Here is an 18,097-nt window from a genome sequence, read left to right as displayed (position 1 = left end):
AAAAGCACCTGAATGACTCTCAGACCATGAGAAACAAAATTCTCTGATGGTCTGATGGCTTTCGTCTGGCCACTCTACCATACAGGCCTGATTGGTGGATTGCTGCAGAGATGGTTGTCCTTTTCTGTATCCTTTTCCAAACATTATTCACTTCATTTTGTTTCTCTGCTCTTGGACCCCAAAGGGTGACAATGATGGTTGTCCTTCTGGAAGGCTCTCCTCTCTCCACAGAGGAACGCTGGAGCTCTGACAGAGTGACCATCGGGGCCTTGGTCACCTCCCTGACTAAGGACCTTCTTCCCCGATCGCTCAGTTTAGAAGGCCGGCCAGCTCTAGGAAGAGTCCTGGTGGTTCCAAACGTCTTCCATTTACGAATAATGGAGGCCACTGTGCTCATTGGGACCTTCAAAGCAGCAGAAATGTTTCTGTATCCTTCCCCAGATTTGTGCCTCAAGACAATCCTGTCTCGCAGGTCTACAGACAGTTCTTTTGACTTCATGCTTGGTGTTTGTGCTCTGACATGCACAGTCAACTGTGGGACCTTATATAGACAGTTATTATATTTCCAGATCATGTCCAATCAACTGAATTTACTGCAGGTGGACTCCAATTAAGCTGTAGAAAGATCTCAAGGATGATCAGTGGAAAAAAGATGCACCTGAGCTCAATTTTGAGCTTCATGGCAAAGGCTGTGAATACTTATGTATTTTTTTGTTTTCTATTTTTAATAAATTCAAAACATGTCAAAAAAACCTTTTTTCACATTGTCATAATGGAGTATTTTGTGTAGAATTTTGAGGTAAGAGATTAAATTAATACAGTTTGGAGGTAAGAGATTAAATTAATACAGTTTGGAATGAGGCTGTAACATGACAAAATGTAGAAAAAGTGAAGCGCTGTGAATACTTTCCGGATGCACTGTATGCACATTTAAGTACATGTTATATTATTTTCGGCCTAAATCAGGGATGTGAAAGGAAGAAACATTTTGCTCTTTAATTTTACTTTTAATTTCCAAATATTATGACTTTATTCCCGTACTACTATAACTTTATTTTTCATAATTATTATGACTTAAAAAAACATTTGTGATTGAATATTTCACCTTTATGCTAAATTACATTATTTTTCCTCAAAATATGACCATATTACCATAAAATTGCAGGAAATGTTTTGGTCAATTATTATATGTATTATTGTATAAGACAGTGTTTTTCTCCCGTCTTTAACCGACTGATATTTATTAGTGTCCGAGCACAAAGACCCATCTCTGTGTTTTTGTGTGATTGATGCTGTAGATGCGCCGACTGATCACACGAGGCGAGTGGCAGTCCGACGCCCAAGAGACCGTGAAGACCGGCTCATCCATGAACAACAACGACGAGGAGAAATCCAGACAGTTGGAGAGCGAGAACAAAGAGCTCCAGAAGATCATCCAAGAAGTGAGACCTCTGTTCTTCACTGCTAAAATTCACGTCTTTAGAATACGTCACTTTTCTCTTGATATTTTTTTAAAAACGTTTTCCAATTTTTAAATCCCCTTTGCGCATTTCTTCACTTCATGCAGGCTATTTTGGGGAACGATTGCACACGATAAACTAGACAAGTCCGTCCCTCGCTCCTTTGTTTTTTTAGTTTAAAGAGTTTTGAATGAGACACGTTGTCACCAAAGGGGACCTATTATGCTCATTATTCGACTCCAATAGAGCAGTTACACACAATAACCCGCGCGGAAAGCTTTCTGGACCCTGCAAAATCTTCACCTATTCCAGCTGTAATTCCTTTTCATTTACTCCACTTCCAGGCATGCCCATGCCGCTGTGATTGGTCACACTCCTAAGCACTCCCGACCACTTCTGGACTACTGCTGAACCCCATTCTCTAATTTTGTCAGAATAGGAGTTGATGATGAATGAATTAATCCTGTGGTTAGGAGCTACCAGCTACTGGTTGAAGACCCCTGACATACCATGTATGAACTCAAAGAGTGGTTTTCGAACTTAGGTTTTCAACAACCTCAGTAAAAAAGAAATGTTGTCCTTTCACATTTTTTTGCAAGACTAGCAGTGTTTAAAAAACACAGGTAGTCCACTGTTGCGGAAAAGGCTATTAGCGACGCCAGACATCGGTGAGCTTGTAATTTGCAACATGCTCCCTGTATGCACACGTTATAATGCTACACAGACAACCGCTTACTTCAGCAAAATAAACACACTCAGGACACTGATACTTTGTAATGGTAATGGTAATGGTAATGGTAATGGTAATGGTAATGGTAATGGCCGCACTGTGACAGCTTCACCCATGCTCACAAAACAGTCCAATACTTTTCTCATCATCTGGAATCTGCAACTGCAGCTTGTACGCGGGCATGCCCATATACTGTCAGGAAGTCTGGATAGAGCTTGTGACTTCTCGCAATCTGGTGTCAGAGTCATCACAAACGTCTTTCAGGTCTCACTTCCAAATGCACAAACCTCATGATCTGAAACTTGAGCATCTTTTAACAGGAAAATAAAACATTGCAACTACATTTATAGATCTGAAAACTGGTCCCCTTTAAGAGACTTGTTTCTTTGTGTGCCGGCAGAAAGAAGAACGCGTATCTGAGCTGAGGAATCAGCTGTCTGAGCGACAGGCCCTGCGGTCGAGAAGAAGACCATCCACTGTCATGAATCAAAACCACAGCACCCTTCCACTGGCCATCCCGCAGACCAACCCCAGATCCCTGGCCCACCCGCCAGGTTACCCGGTACCAGCGTCCGATCTGCACGCGGTCACGCCGTCCTTTGGCAACTCGTCCAGCCTCTATCAGCCTGACAACAAAATTGGCCGCAATAACTGTCATACCAGCCGGCTGCAGATGCTCTATAAGTGAAGTGAGGGTGCGCTCGGAGCGCCAAGGCTGTCATGACATTTATCATAATTGAGGATGGACACTTTTCAAAGAGCAGAATATGTTAAAAAGATATGTAGATGCATTTTGTTACAATCTGGCATCCTAGTCATGTAGGGAAAACGACTCCAAAGTGACCGTTTGCTGAGGTTGCCTCTCTTAAGGACGGCGATGCTGCCAAATCTCTCTACTCCTCCTCGGGGTCCGTCAACCGCGGGACACTGCAACGTTCCACAGACATCTCCCAGCGGCTCGGGGAGGCCCTCCATGTTTTTATCCAATTACGTCGTATCCGGTGTTCCACCTTGATCGACAATAGAACCAAAATCCACTCGTTCAAATCAAGAGTCGTCCCTACGGCTGTCGATGCATGCAAGACTTGGTCTCTCACTAAAAGGCTGCCGCCCACGCTTGATGTTTTTCCAGTAATAATGCCTGAAAGGAAAACCCAAAGTAGCGTACCTCTACCGTATTACGAACGAGCCTAGACCAAATGTTCGTTTCTGCTAAACATCTACTTTCCTGCATCTGGTTACCTCTCAAAAGGTCGGATACCTGAACCATCTGGACCATCCGGACCGTGTCCCAAACTGTCCTAAAGTTGTAATAAAAAAGTGTAGCAAATGGAATATTATGCCACAGGGAGAGCTTTTCATCAGTGCCAAATTTACCACAAACCTGCTGGTGGATTGTTCCATGCAGGGCGGACCAAACGGGACACCTTTTTTATGGTGTGGGGATGGAACAACCAAAAATCCTTTGCAACGGAAATTAGAAATATATCCCACCATCACGATACTGGTTATGGGACAAACACAGCCAGACCTTCAGTGGCTGCTAAGCAGAGAAATCGTTGTCTGCCAAGTAGAGGGCTTCAGCAAACGGTCAGATTTCTCGTACCCGTACCTTACCATGATCTGGGCCCAAAGGCAAAGCTCCCAATCTGCTGGTCAATCTACGTTCCTACGACGGATGCTCATGAGCTTTTGGGAGTGACTGAAAGGACGAGTTTGTGGTTGCAGGTACTTGGACTAGAACCGCGGCTCCTCCGCATTGAGGTGGCTCGGGCTGGACGCCTCCCTGGGGAGGCATCAGGGCATGTCCCAGCGGTAGGAGGCCTCAGGAAGACTATGGAGCTATCCACACTGAAAAGGATGTTATCGTTTCAGCCTTTCATCCACACGGAAACAGCATCCTGGGTGACCTGAAAAGGTTTTTTTTTTTTTTAAACGGTTCTAGCGTGGGAAAAACACCAGCTTGTGGTTTTCATGTCGACAAGCAACCCGCTTCTCTCAGAAAACAATGACACCATCATGTGACCAGAAATGAGCTCTGACGGTAATCCAACATAATACTGGAGTATGGCTGCACAGTGGACAAGTTAGTGCGCAGACGAGGAGACCCGGGTTCAATTCCCCCCTCGGCCATGTTCTCCCCGTGCATGTGTGGGTTTTCTCCGGGTACTCCGGTTTCCTCCCCCATTCCAAAAACATGCTAGGTTAATTGGCCACTCCAAATTGTCCATAGGTATGAATGTGAGTGTGAATGGTTGTTTGTCTATATGTGCCCAGGGATTGGCTGGCCACCAGTCCAGCTGGGATAGGCTCCAGCACCCCCGCACCCTCGTGAGGATAAGCGGTAGAAAATGAATGAATGAATATCTGAATATTTGGGGGCATGACTCCACCCAGTCGACATTCTCCTGATATTTTGTTGTCCCAAAGGACTTCATTGTAAGTCCAAAGTCTAGACCAACCTTAGAAAGCTAATGGTCCGTTCCCATCTGGATGCAACTATCTACCAATCCACCACAATGTGGGCACACACTTTTTTCCAAACTGCCAAAATAAAAATCCCAGGAATGTTTCCATGTGGACAGCACGAATGTCTCAGCTGGTCTGGGAACACTTGGGGATCCGCCGGGTAGCTGCGTGGGGTTCCCGACCTCAGATAAGTGTAAGAAGACGGGCGGACGGACAGACGTACGGACTGTACCATGATGTCACTAGATGGTGCTATGTACTGTCCAAGTCATGACCAGTCCCATCCCAAAATTCCGGCTGACTGCATGCCATGCAAAAAGATGTTTCATTGGTTGCCAGGTATTTTTTTTACATCGGTGGCGGTCTCTGTTGAAAGAGACGGCTGAGTCATTGTACATAGACTGGTTTTTATGGACAAAGCCTTTTTCTCATCTCATCCTTCAGACTCTCAGGTTATTTGAACCAAGACCTCAAAGGAGGGACCATATGAGACGTAATTAGTGAGGATTCAGGTATGTGTGGCGTGTACGGTAATGTCCGCACCAACACCGGTCCAGGGATTGTCAATGAAGTTCGGCTGATCAAGCCTATAAAAAGATCAATACTGCATCTGATGATGACGAGGAGTTTAGCGTGTAGGATCTTCTAAGGGATCTGTCCATGTGTGTGTGTGTGTGAAGAAAGCGTGGTGGATGCAGGGGGTGTGGCCTCTGCAAGTCATGTGATGTGTGTCAGAGACTGAGGGGAAGCACTGTGCTGAGGAGGAAGTCAGACGGATTCACTTTCAAAAACTACAGTTGGGGTTTTCCCTCAAGTAGACTAAAACTGCAGCTTGGCTCATGTTTTACTTTGTGCGTATGAATCCATGCCAACGTCGTTCTGTAGACTCATGGCATACAATTACAACGTACGGTACCAATATATGAGTTTTTATGTTAGGGCTGTCAAACCTTCATGCCCTTTGGTTCTTGACTATTAATAGTTGAAAAAGATGCATATACGAGCATATGTTATCTATTTTTTTGCCCGAATGAAGCATTTATTTACAAATATAAGGCATTCATACATTGTGTCATTTTCTCCACTATGTGTCAATGAGACACACAAGCACCAGACTTGATTGCCAGAGGCTTTCATTGATTGGTTGAATGATCTCACCACAGGAACAATAACAATATAATAATAATAATAATAATAATTATTATTATTATTATTATTATTATTATTGTTACTATTATTGTTATTGTTATCAGATAAGTGTATAATAATAATCATCATAATAAGAACAATAATCATAATTATTATTAATTATTATTATTAATTATTATTATTATTATTATTATTATTATTATTATTATTATTATTATTATTATATTGTTATTGTTCCTGTGGTGAGATCATTCAACCAATCAATGAAAGTCTCCGGCAATCAAGTCTGGTGCTTGTGTGTCTCACTGACTCCTAGTGGAGAAAATGACATATCAATAATAACAACAATAATAATAATAATTATTATTGTTCTTATTATTATGATTAATAATAATAATAATAATAATAATAATAATAATAATAATAATATAATAATAATAATAATAGCAGCACTCGTGTTGGCGAAGGTAAACAAAAAAAATCACAAAGGCAAATAAAATTTGTATTTAATGCTTTTTGTGTCGATATTCTCTCTCCCTGGCCGAGTGGTTAACACGGAAGCCTCACAGCTACGAGACCCGAGTTCAATTCCCCCTCGGCCATCTCTGTGTGGAGTTTGCATGTTCTCCCTGTGCATGCGTGGCTTTTCTCCGGGTACTCCGGTTTCCTCCCACATTCCAAAAACATGCTAGGTTAATTGGCCACTCCAAATTGTCCATAGGTATGAATGTGAGTGTGAATGGTTGTTTGTCTATATGTGCCCTGGGATTGGCTGGCCACCAGTCCAGGGTGTACAGCTGGGATAGGCTCCAGCATCCCCCGCCACCCTCGTGAGGACAAGTGGTAGAAAATGAATGAATAATAATAGCTCACAACAAACTAAAAGTCAAGTCTGAATCTTGAACCTAACTTCCTGTCGCCACCCATTTTGATCCCCTCGGTGCAAACTGTGTTATATGTCCTGTTTTGCTTTATTGTTGACAGCCCTAATATACGGCAGGAGTGTGAGACTCTGATCATGATCATAGACCACCACCATGGACGTGAAGTTACACAAACGCCGTACGAGTCTAGGTCCTTGACAGGAATGCTTCGGGGAACCGTGCCTGCAGTCCACAAAGTAAAGTCTGTGTCAAAAACTGGACCGGGCCTTCCAAAGACCTGAACTAAACACCCTGAGGAAGACATACAGCACCTCCATGCACTTCCTCACTCGTCTCTGCTGTCAACTTCCTGTGTGCTCCAACAGTGTCTTTCTGTGGCGTGGCCAAGGTCGCCGCACATCATGACGAGCGCTGCAACTGCAATTTGAGCCTCACGTGTACAAATTCAAATGTTGCTGTCAACATCCAGTGTAGGACTATCTATTCAGTGTTTGTAATAATGTACTTCTGTAAAGCTGTGATGATGTAAGTGATATACTAGTACATGACAATATGCACACTGACAAATACCAGTATTTGACTTTGCATTGACCAGCTGTATTTCATGTGCTACTGTATTCAAAATCTATTTCTATTCTGTAAAAATAGAACAAAAGAAGGTGATTCCAATTGTGAAAATGAAAATTAAACTCCCCCCCCCCCTCCATATCGAGTGTTCACTGTAAATGTGTGAACTGGTTTTGGGTGCCCAATGTGGAGTTGTAAAGGTTTTACAAAACAATTTTCATTTAAGAAATACAACAACACTCAAAGCTCCGGCAGAAATAATTTTGCAGAACGATAATATGAATAAAATAAGACCAAAAAGCACTCCTGAAAAATCAAGCAGGAAGACAACAAACAACAACAAAGAAACAAAAGCGCAGCTGAAAACCAAGCATCGCTTAGACAATAGAAAGTGTTTGAATGTGCTGAAGAAGAAATGTTCCCGTGACCCTGATCAGAGACCCCCAGTGACCCCCAGGTCCTGGAGGTGCCTGGATGCGCCAACAGCAAACCCGCAGATATTCATGTTAATCCTGCAAGAATGTGTCAAGATAAGAACTCATAAAACAATAAAAGTAATGACTCTCCCATATACACACACAAACAAACAAATAGACAAACAAATACAGCTCGCGCAACTGCCCCCCCACCCCCTAGCGTAACGCTAGCAACAGCCACTGATGTTAGTAGCCGAGCATACAAATACAATACAATACAAATAGAATACAAAAGTACTTAGAATAGGAGTAAACAAAGACCATAAAGTAGCAGAGGCTGGGAGGAGCAGGTTACAGGCAAGGAGCAGGGAACAATCTGGCAACAAGAGAACCACACAGGTGGTAATTGTCAGCAAGTGTGAAAAGAGGCTCCTCCCATACGACTCAGCATTGTGCTGCAAGACACGGTGCACAGATCATGACAGTAAAAGGCAGAGTTTTTCAACTTTCGTTGGGAAAAATCCCAGACCGTTACTCGCGTCATTACTCCGCTGAGAACTCTGTGACAACTCCGTCTTAACTCATAACTCTTAACTGCTAGCTGTGTTGTGTTGTGTTGTGTTGTGTTGTGTTGTGTGAAAAAAGGAAGTGACCAAATTAGGAGTCTGTTGGGGAGCCGTAGCAGACCATAACAAAATGATTCATGACTCTGCATTTTCCCATTTTGGGAAAATAGCTTGCGATTGGGAAAGCTCTGGTGGAATTGGATACAAATAGATTGTGTATTTGTTTTCACCTGTATGACAATATGTCAGGTTCAAACTCCTGTGACACTTTTAAAAACACTTAAATACAGAAATACAGAAGAGACAGACAACAATATTCAAAGTTACTCGCAGTGAGGAGAGTGAAACCACATACCCAGTGACATGCTTTTTGGGGGTCCCTACTACATGGTGCAACTCTTCTCCAAGGAAATGGTACATGCAGAGTTCTTATAAAAGGCACCCTTTTTTCGACTTCAAACTGAAGCATACATGCTCCCTTCTAATGTGGAGTTGCATCATCACCTCTGTGTGAAACATATACATATAACATACAAAAACATATAAAGTGTTGGGCTATGACATAGTCAGTCTTTCCCCTCTATGTTTGTGCAATAAAAAAATAGTTTGTTAGCTGTGCAACCATTATACTTCATACAAAGGTCAACCTAAGGTCACCCGGCCAAACCAAAATATTCCCATTCAAAATGAACATTTGTTGTTTTTGAGTGACAACTGATTATTATACTGACGCCCCTCTGTGACATCACAAAGGGGCAGTTTTGCCATGCCTTTTGAAAGCCAACGTTTTGAGCCATGGCTCATTTCCAAAAGCAAACCTCATTATGTGAAACTTTGGCATCATTTAACCCCAGAATACAACATTTTAACTACTTTTATAGGTCAGAAAAATGGAAAAAGAATAATAATAATACCCTTAAGTTTAAAGCAAGTCAATTGAGAGGCTAAGTATTGATCCCGTAGCCTGCAATGCAATGTGATGGAAACAAATACTTGACTAAGGAGTGTATCGGGGGGGTTTCATTCCATGTCTTGGGTGTTGTAATGATGTTGAAAACTTCACTTAAAAAGTCAGAAACATTGAATGAGGAAGGACAGCTGTTTCCTGCAGAGGTGGTTGGGCTCACCGCAAAGCCTCAGCAGCATCGCAACAAGCTGAAACTGCCCTTCAGATGATGGAGTTGATGGGTCTGGAACTCCAGTGACGTCAAAGTCTCCTCGGCTGGCGTAGAAGTACAAACTAGGCGGTGAGTCCCACTTACGCCACAGTGAGCTGGTGGGAACAGTGGCTTCCGGACGGGCAGGCCTTGGGAGTAACCAAAGACCTCACTTCAACAAGGCCCAGGGAAAGGAAAGGCGTCAGCTGATCCAGGAGGAAGTCCGAGCAGGGGTAGAGGAAGCCCGCCGATGGGAGGAGGCAGCTGACCGGAAGATATCGTGGACAGAGCTATGGCGATCTGAGCCACACCAGTCAGTGTACGATGTGCTCCCAAGTCCGTCCAACCTCTTTCGCTGGGGCTTGGCGGAGAATCCACTGTGCCCTCTCTGCCGGAGTGCTGGATCACTGGAACACATCCTCAGCTGCTGCCCAAGGGCACTACAGCTGGTGCCATGACCAAGTGCTGCGGGTCACTGCAGAGGTCATCAGCACAGGGATCTCCACCAGTAAACACCATCAACCAACAAGGCAGTCCATCGTCTTTGTTAGGCCTGGGGAGAAGCCGAAACAGTGCCGGACTCAAGCAGGGGGGCTGCTGGCGACAGCTCGAGACTGGCAGCTGAAAGTCAACCTAGGGAGACAGCTCAAATTCCTGGACAACATTGCAGTGACCACTCTCAGGCCAGACATGGTCCTGGTGTCAAAAACAACTCGGCAAGTGGTCCTGCTGGAGTTGACTGTTCCCTGGGAAGACCGGATGGAAGAGGCTTTGAGAAGAAGAGGGCCAAGTATGAGGAGCTGGCAGACGAACGCCGAAGCAGAGGATGGAGGACCCGATGCAACCCCATGGAGGTCGGGTGCAGAGGATTTGTAGGCCAGTCTCTCATCAGAGCACTCAAGATGCTGGGAGTGAAGGGAGAACATCAAGAACATCAAGAACATCACTGACGCAGCAGAAAAGGTGTCCTGATGGCTGTGGATCAAGCGGGGAGATCCGTGGAGAACAACAAAAGCTACTTAGACACAAGCTGGGACTGATCAACCTGGCTGGGTCACCTGGGCGAGGGTATCTGTTGTGAGACCCGAAACACCCAGTGAACCCAGGATCCAACACTGATGATGTGTCGAAGTGTATGTCAGAACTAATGGGCCAAAACGAATACGCGCCTCAGCAGCCATGAACTTCAGCGCACGTCAGCGACCTTCCGTTGCTGCAAGTCTTATTCCTCGCCTTTTAGGGTGAAACCCAAGCGGAAATGACACAATGGCAGCAGGTGGAAAAGAATGAAAGCTCAGAACTTTCCGCTCTGCGGGTTCCAGGTGCCCACGGGGGAAGTCCCAGCTCGCTGTGGGACTTTGCCGTTTGATCAACCTCTCGGTATTGTAGTATATTTCTGTCCGTCACACGTACACTAATCCACACGCAGTAGTCATAACCAGCAGCTCTCATCTCCATGCATCATATTGTGGAGGTGGTCACCTTTCATATGACACCTCCACCCACTTTGTCCTAAAATAACAGCATCACATGACCTCATTGACTGCAGGCTGCAGGAGTCGCTTTGCCTCCGTCATGACGTGGACCATTTCAACCTGGTTGTTGCTCAACACCGTGTCTTCCCATGGGAAGTCCAAATATGGGCAGTGAGTCCACGATGTCAGCGAGGCAGCAACAACCACAAGCACGGACTTGTTAGGGGAATCAAACCCTCTTTGTGTTGTTGATATTTCCAGAGAAGCTAATACGGTTCCTGCAACTCTGGTGTAGGTTGACTTTTAGCGGAAGGATGAACTTACAGTCTACCAAAATTCATTGTTTATGGATGTTTGTATGGAATTACACAACATTTTAACACCATTTTAAAATAAAATACTATTTTATACTCGTTCCATCCCAGCCCTTTTTCTAAAGCCGTCCCTCACGGTACCGGTACCGCTGTTGAGGATTTTGACTGACTTTTCATAGCACACAGAATATAGTACACACTCGGGCGACTTTGGCATGGTACCATGGATACCAAAAGAAACATTAGACTCTCATCTTTCATTAGAAAAAGAAACTTTGTTTCTAACCAATCCAGGGTGTACCCCGCCTCTCGCCCGGAGACAGCTGGGATAGGCTCCAGCACCCCCCGCGACCCTCGTGAGGAAAAGCGGTAGAAAATGAATGAATGAATGAATGAACTTGGTGTCTACCCTTTTCTGGTCTTTAGTAATCAGCGGTAGAGCATGGCTACTTTTCAGCTAAATATCAGCTCCCAACTAAAATGAACACAAGTAGAACACACATTTGCAACTAGGGCCACACGGAGGACTCACAGCAAGGAGACCCGTGTTCAATTCCACCCTCGGGCATCTCTGTGGGGAGTTTGCATGTTCTCCCCGGCTTCTCTTCGGGTACTCTGGTTTCCTTCCATTGGCCACTCCAAATTGTCCACAGGTATTAATGTAATGGTAATGGTAATGGTAATGGTAATGGTAATGGTAATGGTAATGGTAATGGTTTTATTTCATTTGAACATGCATCAGATTCCAATTGAGTGCATCCCATAATCAGTTCCCAGTTCCACATGTCCAAAAGGAGTAGGAAGAAGCAAAGCTTATTAAATCCTACCCCTCCATCTGGTACTTTTACAATCACTAACTGTTACATTTGTTCACTTCCTGCTTTCCATAATACAGTTTAAGATTTTTTGGGTTTTTGTTTTTTTAATAGTGCACCTCGTACAGAAGTACTGGGTGATATGAGCATCCAATGCCATAATGTGTACCATAGTAAGTGTCAATATAGTGATATATATAACACATCATGACTGGTTCAAGACTCTTCATCCTTGTATTTAGCAAACATCAACTGCTTGTATTGTTTCTTGAATTGGCTCATCGTTGTGCATTGTTTGAGGTCCTTACTAATGTGGATGTATTATTATTCCAAAAAATGTGCAGTTAAGTACATTGTACATACTTTTTCAATGAAGCAAAATCCAAATATAAAGCATTCAGAATTTATGTTGCATTCTATACTGGTCAGTCGGTGAGCGCCACAGGAAGCACTGTACACGACAGGAAGTATAAAATTAACAAGGAATTCTCCCGATGTGCGAGTCTATATTATGTATACTATGTTTCATGTATCTTATTGCGTCTACCATATTGGGTAATACAGGTGTAAAGGTGACTATAGGGGTGTTATTTTGTGTCTGAAGGGCTCTAATGTTGAAAAGCATATTTCCAAGTTTCCCTCTTGCAACCAAAATATTCCATCTATAAAAAAAAAAAAGAATCCTACTTCACTAATTGAACTAATGAAGTACAATAAAGGAGGGATTACGATACACCAGTAAATGTATAAATACATGCAGGAAATAAGTCCAGTAAAAAACACCAAAACGCATGAACTCTTTCTATTTGGATTTTATTTCGTTTTGTTTATTTTTGCACAGCAAAAATAACATTGAGAGGCATATTCCCTGTTAGTGTGCTTGGATGTTAACGTAGTTAGGAATGATGGCACCGCCACTATGAAAGGTAATACGGAATATGGAAGTGGTATCGGAAGTGCACATTGAACCTTACTTGGCGTTCCCAGCATCAGCGAGTCATGTGTGTGCTTTTTTCTGCTGTCCAAGCAGAAGTTGTAGTACTTCTACATTCAGTCAAAGATTTGTCACATCCGTCATGTAGATGTTAGGACTTCAAATCAATTCTTCTTGTATTGACGCTCATCGCTTTCAAGCACCCGTGATCACCGCTTCCGTTCCATAACACGCCTCATACACGGAGGGGATCCGTATTGACAATACAGCAACATTGTTGCCAAAGTATATTAACAAGTAAGGGTACACAACTTGTGTTGACACTGTGAAATGACAGGAATAAATAAATGATAAATATATAAATACATAAATATTTCAATAAATAGTGAGTGACTAGACAGGTGGCGCCGTTGGCCAGCGCTCGTCTTCACGTGGTCACAAAGCAAACACCCCAAAGAAGGTCTTTGCCGCCTCTTCCTCCAGATTTGGCAGCATCTTCTCCGTCACGGTCTTCAGCCTGTCTTCTTTATTTAATTGGAAGACGGCGCCCATGTACACGGCCGAGTACCAGCGCCCATCTTCGTCAGCATCGCCGCTTGCTGTCTTCTGGCAGGCAGTGCGGACGGAGTGAAGGATGGTCTTGTATTCGTCGCTCCCAAATGAGCTGGACCAGCGCCTCACTCTGTGGGTCAGGTGGACCATGGGCGCCGCGGAGGCGCTGTCGTTCTCGCCGATGCTGCAGCTGACCCGGAAGGATACTTGACTGTAAACGAAGTAGAGGCCCTTTCGGGGGATCACGATCTCGTTGTTCTTGAGCTCCAGTCCGCCTTGGGAGTGGGTCGGGCCCACGTTACCGATCCATTCCACTGAGGTCTCCATGTTTGGGTTGTACTGTCCTGTGGCGGAAACACCAATTGGTCACGGAACAATATTGCACGTAACAAATATCTTATGGAATATTGTGCTATTCATAAAGATGTGGGCGGTACTCCCGGCCTTCTGGGATCACACCCAACAGCAAATCAGCAGATGCATAGTTTACACGAGACTACGGTGTCCTGGCAGGCGGGGTCCCCGACCACCATATGTGGGTGGGGATGAATGTGACACCCACCAATCGGATAAAAGAATGAATAGAATTCACTTTCGCCAAAACCTGTAAATAATGCATGCATGTCAAAAAGACACTTATTCTATTATTTGATTGTTTAAAATATATATATATATATATATATATATATATATATATATATATATATATATATAGTGATTATTAGGGATGTCCGATATCGGCTTATTTGCTGAAAACTGATGTGCCGATATTGCCCGATTATTGTTTAAAATATATATATCTAGTGATTATTAGGGATGTCCCATATCGGCTTATTTGCTGGAAACCAATATGTCGATATTGTCTGACTCTCAATTTCTGATACCGATATCAGCCGGTTTTTAATATCACTTTTCATGATCAGGAAAAAAATCTGATACCAAAATCAACTGAAATTACATTTTGATACTGATATCGGGCTAATTATAATTATTTATTTTTAATTTAGTCAATTTTTTTCAAATATATTGAGACAAAAACATAAAAAACAAAGACAGTCTTAGTATTATTAATTATACAATAGCTGTATGCTCACATTTCTGCTCTTATGACCTTGACTGACCTCTTATTTCAATGTAAATGTACCATACAACATGAAAATCATAATAATCAGAAGTGTAATAATGAGGTGATTATACACTTGGATGGATTCGCAGTTACATATATGGCGTGCCCCCCCCCCAATCAAAATAACATTCCTTATTTGACACCCCTGTGGTCACCTTTACGCTTGTGTTGTCTAACACAGTTGACAAGACATAACTAGATGATGCAATGTCAGCAGACATTGCCTGTGAAGGCTGAAAAGCTGACGCAAAACTCGAACCCGGAAGCTGAAGCTGGACTGAAATGCTGTGGAAATATGCTCAAACGTAGAATGAAAGTAAGAGTAAATTGGTAGTTTGAGCTCAAATGTCAAATGGATGTCATGCTAGCATACCGCCTGTCCACCTACACATCATACGAAGGTGTGATCATCTTCTCTCGTGACTCTCCCAAAGCGAGTCTACACGAGGTCACAGTTCTAGTGATGTGCCAATCAATACTGAAATATCCATACTTGCGATACTAGCTCTTTGTGCTGTATTGGTACTTGAGGTCACTTGAGGTCGTGTTTGTCCAGTTGAAACGTTCGGACTAAAGTTGATTCATAATGAATCACTTTATTATTTTATTCATTTTTTTATTATTTATAATATTATTTTCACATATTTGATATGTTTGTCCCTGTTGTTATATATTAGCTTGGTCGTAGTGTAAATCGCTCCACTATGGCGATAACCTTTAAGGTTTTTTAAAGAAACAAATAATGACATTATTTATTGAAATGAATGACATTCATTCAATATATTGTAGGTTTTTAAGCTATGATATGAAAAACACGACTTTTTCAAATTTACCAGACACATTGGGTGATTTTTGTGTGTTGGTATCAGAGCAGTATTGGCCATCCCAGCCTTAAAGTTATTCAGATCAGAAACACTAACGTCTTAGTATTTTCTCTGATTATGTCTACTATATTGGATAATAATTGGAGTGTAAAAGTGACTATAGGGCTGTTATTTCATGTCTAGAGGGCTCTAAGAATGTTTTAAAAAAGCTTTTTTAGAAGGTAAACAGTTTTTCGATGCCCTAATAAAAAAAAAAGATTCAGTTGATAAAGAAGTACGATGGTGATGGTGACTTCAGTGAGATTCACATATCAAACGCGGTCTTTCTGTACTTAAATCATCTGGCCAAGGTGGAATAGGAGATGGGTCGGCTTCTTACCTGCTAAATGAATGGCAGCTCTTCCATTGGAGATTTGCCTCAAGGTATGATGAAGATCTGTGAAGGATAATATACTTCAGTTGATTGTACACAATTTTGGTTTGTATGTGAACGTGAAGCGAAGCCAAGCGAGGATTTCGTACCAAAGCCATCATCCTCTTGTGCTGGTTCCTGTTTTAAGAAGGGAGGGAGAGAGAAAGAGAGCGTTGAAGCGGCTGAAGCATCCAGGTTCCGTCGCTCATTTCAGTTTTCATATCACCTTGGTGTGGTGGCTGAAGAGCAGCACAGCACCGGCAGCAACGGCCATCATGAGCGTGAAGCCCACCAGGGCCGCGGTGAGCTTGGATCCAGGTCTAACACCAGGCCCCGATGGGTTCTCGGCGTCGGCATCCACGGCAGCAAAAAGTGTTACTTTGCAGTCAGCTTCCATTGTTGTGAACGAGGGTTGTCGTGAAATGTCGTCTCTGTTTGTTTCCTCCTGCGACTTGCCGGCTCTTGGTTGTTGACTGGCAGGAAGCACAGAGCAGCTCTTTTTTAAACTTCATGGTCTCCTGGGGAAAGTCCGGTGAATGATGTGAAGATTTGATGAGGAAGAGAGACGCAGCGCTGAGGAGGAACTTTAGACACTCCTACACACACAACATGGTTGCTATCCAAGTATTACACACACACAATGAAACAACACAAATGGTGTTAACAACATGTTGTGGTGCAGCGGTCATATTTGGGTCAAACTATGACTGTGATAGCGATCCCGTAACTAGTAAACACCGTACCAGGATTGCTGATATTCATCTTTGTATCTCACATTTTTCAAGATCCTTGACTGACTTTATCATTCTTTTGCCTTAGGGCTGTCGCAACGTGCAATAAAGGCCTGTTGCACCAGTGATCAAATCTGGTGCTTGTGTGTCTCACCCAGCATGACAATAACATTACTGACACCTAATGTAAGTACACTACAAGGGCCTGTATTACTTTGTAAACATAACAATATATACAAATAATAATGAAAATAATATATATATATATATATATATATATATATATATATATAATAAAATAATATAATAAAATACAATAAAAATAATGAATAAATAATGTCATAATCGGATGTATGAATACTATGGATATTTTGATGGACCCCCCCCATTGGAAAATAGGTTGGTGTGTGTACGTCATGCATTCGTGTGTGTGATGCTGAATTATGTGCTATGATTATTGCAGAGTCATTGATGTGCTTTTGTTGTTTTGTGTGACTTCCCCTTGGTGTAAAAATAGACAGCATACATGAAATACCACATCGGGGTCATTCACAGCTTTTCACTTCCATCCTGATGTCACGTCCAACCCCCTCACCGTGGTGTGACGCAAATGAGGAAGTCTGTGATGATTTCGAATGTGAAACTAAAGACTCCTTTCTTCACATGGAAATTTTCAAACTGTGCAAAATCTAGACCGGTGTTTCTCAAAGACGCTGCGCTCTCTGAGGAACCACCAGCGTTTCGTGGACCACTTGTGGGCGCGACCTCAAACCTCTATATTGGGGGGGGGCCAAACATGCAGAATCAGCAGAGTGTAAACAGCCCGATAATCCATGAGTGAAATCAGTCAATATATCAATACCGATATCAATACCGATATCAATTCCAATATCAATACCGATACCAATACCGACCACATACATGCAGTACAAAACTTAATCAGCATTTTAAAGCAAGCATCAGCCGGTATCGATACCATGCTTTTTCACTGATATCAGCCGATTTGAGAGAAAGCACGAGTTCCTGTACATTCTAGTATTTGACTACCCGGCGAACACTTTGAATATAACTGTACTGTAGTATTGACTTTTCTGAATGTATTGTTTACAGTTTTTACCCGGTGTTTCATGTCAGGTTCAAACTCCTGTGACACTTTTAAAAACACTTCAATACAGAAAGTTACTCGCAGCGAGGAGAGTGAAACCACATACCCAGTGACATGCCACTCCACTCGGAATATGCAGTTCACACTCCTCTCTTTTTATTCTCTTTTCTGGGGTCCCTACTACATGGTCGTGCAACTCGAAGGGGGGGGGGAGGCAGTTGCACGAGCTGTATTTGTCTATGTGTGTGTGTATGTGAGAGTCATTACTTTTATTGTTTTATGAGTTCTTATCTTGACACATTCTTGCAGGATTAACATGAACATCTGCAGTGTTGCTGTTGGCGCATCCAGGCACCTCCAGGACCTGGGGGTCGCTGGGGATCTCTGATCAGGGTCACGGGAACATTTCTT

At 42.9% G+C, this 18,097-nt stretch overlaps 2 protein-coding genes across 4 annotated transcripts in view; one reads left to right on the top strand and one right to left on the bottom strand.

Moving 5' to 3' along the window:
* gabbr1b (gamma-aminobutyric acid (GABA) B receptor, 1b) overlaps positions 1-5,332 on the top strand; it is a 159,423-nt gene extending 154,091 nt beyond the window's left edge. For both annotated transcript variants that reach the window (XM_058047926.2, XM_078792222.1), the window contains 2 exons: positions 1,299-1,442; positions 2,591-5,332. In XM_058047926.2, coding sequence (XP_057903909.2) covers positions 1,299-1,442; positions 2,591-2,878 — 432 coding nt within the window. In that variant the 3' untranslated portion in view covers positions 2,879-5,332. The remainder of the gene's footprint in view (positions 1-1,298; positions 1,443-2,590) is intronic.
* Positions 5,333-12,838: 7,506 nt separating this feature from the next.
* tnfa (tumor necrosis factor a (TNF superfamily, member 2)) lies at positions 12,839-16,296 on the bottom strand. 2 transcript variants are annotated; one of them, XM_078791762.1, is made up of 5 exons: positions 16,077-16,296; positions 15,961-15,988; positions 15,818-15,874; positions 13,696-13,832; positions 12,839-13,542 (listed from the first exon to the last, which is right to left on the bottom strand). In XM_078791762.1, exons 1-5 carry the CDS (start codon positions 16,245-16,247, stop codon positions 13,372-13,374), a joined length of 564 nt encoding a protein of 187 aa, XP_078647888.1. In that variant the 5' UTR covers positions 16,248-16,296; the 3' UTR covers positions 12,839-13,371. The 2 variants fall into 2 exon arrangements, with proteins under 2 accessions (XP_078647888.1, XP_057903912.2); XM_058047929.2 differs by having other exon boundaries at positions 12,839-13,832.
* Between the last annotated feature and the right edge of the window lie 1,801 nt (positions 16,297-18,097).

Source organism: Doryrhamphus excisus, linkage group LG7, assembly GCF_037039965.1.
Source record: "Doryrhamphus excisus strain RoL-2023G ecotype Guam linkage group LG7, RoL_Dexc_Guam_v1.1, whole genome shotgun sequence".
NCBI classification, from domain to species: domain Eukaryota; kingdom Metazoa; phylum Chordata; class Actinopteri; order Syngnathiformes; family Syngnathidae; genus Doryrhamphus; species Doryrhamphus excisus.
This window is presented reverse-complemented; position numbering and strand designations above follow the sequence as displayed.

Coding starts and splice junctions, on each gene's coding strand:
- tnfa (XM_058047929.2), bottom strand. CDS start 16,247: ATGGAAGCTGACTGCAAAGTAACACTTTTTGCTGCCGTGGATGCCGAC. Junction 15,875..15,960: donor ACAAGAGGATGATGGCTTTG/GTACGAAATCCT, acceptor TATCCTTCACAG/ATCTTCATCATACCTTGAGG. Junction 13,833..15,817: donor AGCTGCCATTCATTTAGCAG/GTAAGAAGCCGA, acceptor TTTCCGCCACAG/GACAGTACAACCCAAACATG.